This window comes from Rosa chinensis, chromosome 7 (assembly GCF_002994745.2).
Source record: "Rosa chinensis cultivar Old Blush chromosome 7, RchiOBHm-V2, whole genome shotgun sequence".
Taxonomy (NCBI): domain Eukaryota; kingdom Viridiplantae; phylum Streptophyta; class Magnoliopsida; order Rosales; family Rosaceae; genus Rosa; species Rosa chinensis.
In genome coordinates this window covers 13237396-13241378 of record NC_037094.1, presented here as the reverse complement: position 1 = coordinate 13241378, position 3983 = coordinate 13237396, and the positions used below count along the sequence as shown (strand labels likewise).

Sequence of the window (3983 nt, the reverse complement as noted above, 5' to 3'; positions counted from 1 at the left end):
AGAAGAAGAAAAGAATGTAAAACTTGTCATTTTGCCCAAGGAAGAAGGCGAGATCCATGGACTCGAAGCAACATTTCCATAATTACTAGCCTTACCCTACATCACTTTATAACTACATTAAAACAATTAATTACTTATTCTAATCACGTTTACCAGTTCTCTACCAAAGTACCAATTAATATATTCTACACTGATACTAGATTAGTGGAGTATGATTAACCAGTGACCCAAGTAGCTCAAAGGCCTTAAACCACAAACAACACACCTACACAAAAGAACCCTTCTGAGGCTCAAAATCCCAATCTCACATCTCAAATCTCTTTACTTTTAATCCCAACATAAAAAAATTATTGGTCTTTGAGTGATAATCTGGGTTTTGAGTGAGACCCACATTGAGTCATCAGCTAAAGTGATAGCAGCAAATAGCTTCAAAGATCTGAACTTTACTCTTTATCTCTGAGTCTCTCTGTCCGTGTGAGTGAGCTAAGAAAGTGAGGAAGACAATGGTGATGAACTACAAGCACAAGCGGTGGATAGTCAAGTCTGCAATTGCAATCTTGTTAATGGGTCTTGTCTTTTGTCTCTTTCTCTCTGATTCCACAGAGTATGAACCTGGATTACAACAACAACCCCATTTTCCTGAGAAGAGTCTGGATTCAGGGCAACCAATCTCAGTTCCTGAAGATGAAGATCAGGATGAGATTCCTTTACCCAAGAAAGCTGTGTCTTCAGAGCCACCAATTTCTGGGGAAGAAGATCGGGATCGGATTAAGCCTCCCAATAAAGGTAGTTGCTTGGATAATCTGTGCTGGGTTCTTGTTGTTTTTATGTTTCTTTCTGGTTTTGTATTGTATGCATGAGAATTGTGAAAAGCCCAGATGGGAGTATATTGCTGTTGTTGGAAAGTATGGTTGTTTCAATTGACATTTAGGTGGAGTTGAGATCTGAACAGGGGAAATGGTGTTTTGGTTCAATGTGTAGAAAATCTTAATGGGTTTGTTATTGTTGTTTTTGGTGTTATGATTTGACTAAATAGTTGGATTAATCTATTGCTATCTACTTGGGTTTCGGATAGTGTTAGATTCATTTGAAAATGTATTAATTCGTATGTGTTTAAATGAAGTAAACTTTGATTATACTCTTTTGCAGGAAAATGTAATCTTTTCGTTGGGGATTGGATTCCAAATACTTCTGGTCCAATTTACAATGAGAGCTGCCCCTCAATTGAAAGTCCCCAGAATTGTATGAAGAATGGGCGGCCTGATACAGGGTTTCTGTACTGGAAGTGGAGTCCACGAGATTGTTCAATACCAAAGTTTGAGCCAGAGAAGTTTATTGAAATGATGAGGAATAAGCATTGGGCATTGATTGGTGATTCCATTACTCGTAACCATGTTCAGTCGTTGCTATGCATGCTCTCCACGGTATTTGTTAGAATTGTTATGTCTCATATAAATGTTGACTTTAAATAAATGAGCAGAAGCTTGGTGCTAACATGAAATATTCTTTAACATCCAAGCTACTTAAGTCTCCCATTTTCCTGGAAGCATCAAGAGTTTGGGGGTAGATAATGTGCATATAAAACACTTTGAATATGCTTATATAACACTTAGATCCGATCCCTTGCTACCTTCCCATTTTCTATTACAAATTTGCATTCTGCCTTTCCAACTATACTCGTATCAGTTAGCATTTGTGAATTGTAGGAACAAGTTAATCTATCTAGAATAAAGTCATCGACTCTGATGATAATTTTCTTGATTTTAGTTAGTGTAAATGGGATTCCTTGAGAGTTTGAGAACCTTTTTGTCTAGTTCTAAGAGAGTTTCACTAAACTGTGAGACTTTCTTGCAGCATTCTAACTAGTGTTCCCTGATGTTTGTTGTTCTGGAATTTGTTTTTGCACTGCCTATGAATTTTCCTGACCCGCTTCCACTCCATAGCCTGACAATCATCGTGCATTTCATTTTATTGCTTCGAGGCATATAAAGTTACATATAATGCATATTTATGTACGGCATTGTCCAGTTGTTGCTGCCTATAGTTGTTGGCAGATCTCTGTCTGTATATGTCCATGCACAGAAATATGTGTGAATTTGTGATGAACAGTTACCATAATAACTGTGACATGAATAAATGTAGGCTTGGCTTGTGTCCTACAATTTAAATCATATATGCTTAATCCATTTACAACATGGACATGCCATCATTTTGATTTTGAGATTCTAGGTTGATTGATTGATGATTAGGTTGAGAGTTGTTGCCAGCTAATTTTCTGTAGATCAAGATTTATTTACTCTGTTTATGCAACTTCAGAATTTTTTTAAAGAGGTTCTGCTAAATTTGATCGGAAAATATCCCTTCAGGTTGAACGACCCATTCAAGTATACCATGACAAGGAGTATAGGTCCAGAAGATGGCACTTCCCCTCTTACAAGTTTACCACCTCAGTTATTTGGTCCCCTTTCCTTGTAAAAGCCGCTATCTATGAAGACCAGAATGGTGTTTCAACACATGAAGTTGAGCTTCATCTTGACAAGCTTGATGATAAATGGATAGATCAATTCCAAAATTTCGATTACATGATCATTTCAACTGGGAAATGGTTTCTCAAATCTGCAATCTACTATGAGAACAATGAAGCGTTGGGATGCCATTACTGTTCTCAAAGGAATCTGACAGAGTTGGGATTTGATTTTGCTTATCGCAAAACCCTGAGATATGTGATGAACACTTTAGTTGCATCTAATCACAAGGGGATGATCTTTTTCAGAACATCCACACCTGATCACTTTGAGAATGGGGAGTGGAATACTGGGGGAACTTGCAAGAAAACAGTCCCAGTTAAAGAAGGTGAGATGGAATTGAAGGAGGTACAAAAGATTCTGCGTGAGATTGAATTAGAGGAGTTTGAGAAGGCAGCTACAAAAGCTTCTAGAAACGGGGTGAATCTCAAACTCCTTGACATGGTCTCACTTTCTTTGATGAGGCCTGATGGTCATCCTGGCCCATACAGACAGTATCATCCATTCGAACATAGCAAATACGCTAAGGTTCAGACTGATTGTTTGCATTGGTGCTTACCAGGACCTATAGACTCTTGGAATGATATACTAATGGAAATGGTGGTAAATGGCTAAACCCAGGCAAGTTCTATGCCTGCATTCGTTATTTCCCTTTTACATCATGGAAGCCTATGCTGGGATTCTGGTAATGTTTCTTGCAGAAGTTTGTGATAGTCATAAATTCCATACTCCCTTGTGTATACAACAATTATTCACTCTCCACCAGACAAACAGGTAATCTTTCCCGGCTGCATCTTTACCGGTGTGAACTGGCCTGTCATTGAGTTTCATATCTAGGCACAAAGAATAGTATACTGCAAAAAGATTCATGATGTTGTATTAACTGTAATCTCAATTGTGAGAGCTCACAGTTCTAGTGCCGAAGCACTTACCTGAACACCAATGAAGAATTTTTCAACTCTTGTACTCCCTCTTCTCCAGGTTTTATTAGGCCTGTTTTGAAAACCGGAAAAGTGTAATCTCTGTCATTCTTATATATGATGTAGACTTTGAATTGTTGTATTCCTTAATCAGTTCCTCTGCATTTCAGTTACCTATAAAAGTTGAAGGGCGGAGATACCGGCCATCCAATTTTAGCATTCTATCTAGTGAGTGCAGATAAAATTATAAAATGTGGGCCAGAGGCTCAATTTGGAGTGTAATGTGAGCATGTTTTTGCCTGTAAGTAGTCAGTTTCCTTCATTTGCCAAAGAGAGAGAAGAAAAGGAAAAAAAAAACGAGCTAATTTCCTTCCCCTGTAAATTTCTTTATCATTGAGCATTGATTTAAGTTGCCGTTGCTAAACTCTCTTTTTGGTTCCAAACAAATGAGTTCCTGTATGTTTTATAATGTGTAGTTTTATGAGGATTCTATTTCCAGAACTAGATTAAGTTTGCCAGAATCTTGACTGGAGTCGGC

The 3983-nt window shown here is 37.8% G+C and overlaps 1 protein-coding gene across 1 annotated transcript; it reads left to right on the top strand.

Annotated features, from left to right (window-relative positions):
• The first annotated feature begins 217 nt into the window (after positions 1 to 217).
• LOC112179366 (protein trichome birefringence-like 23) lies at positions 218 to 3667 on the top strand. The gene is made up of 3 exons (XM_024317766.2): positions 218 to 786; positions 1150 to 1424; positions 2367 to 3667. The coding sequence occupies exons 1-3, from the start codon at positions 504 to 506 to the stop codon at positions 3138 to 3140; spliced, it is 1332 nt and encodes a 443-aa protein (XP_024173534.1). The 5' UTR covers positions 218 to 503; the 3' UTR covers positions 3141 to 3667.
• The last annotated feature ends 316 nt before the right edge of the window (positions 3668 to 3983 follow it).

Excerpts from the sequence above, each read along its gene's own strand:
- LOC112179366 (XM_024317766.2), top strand. The coding sequence starts at position 504 with ATGGTGATGAACTACAAGCACAAGCGGTGGATAGTCAAGTCTGCAATT. Across the intron at positions 787-1,149 it reads GATTAAGCCTCCCAATAAAG|GAAAATGTAATCTTTTCGTT; the intron begins GTAGTTGCTTGG and ends ACTCTTTTGCAG. Across the intron at positions 1,425-2,366 it reads TGCTATGCATGCTCTCCACG|GTTGAACGACCCATTCAAGT; the intron begins GTATTTGTTAGA and ends ATATCCCTTCAG.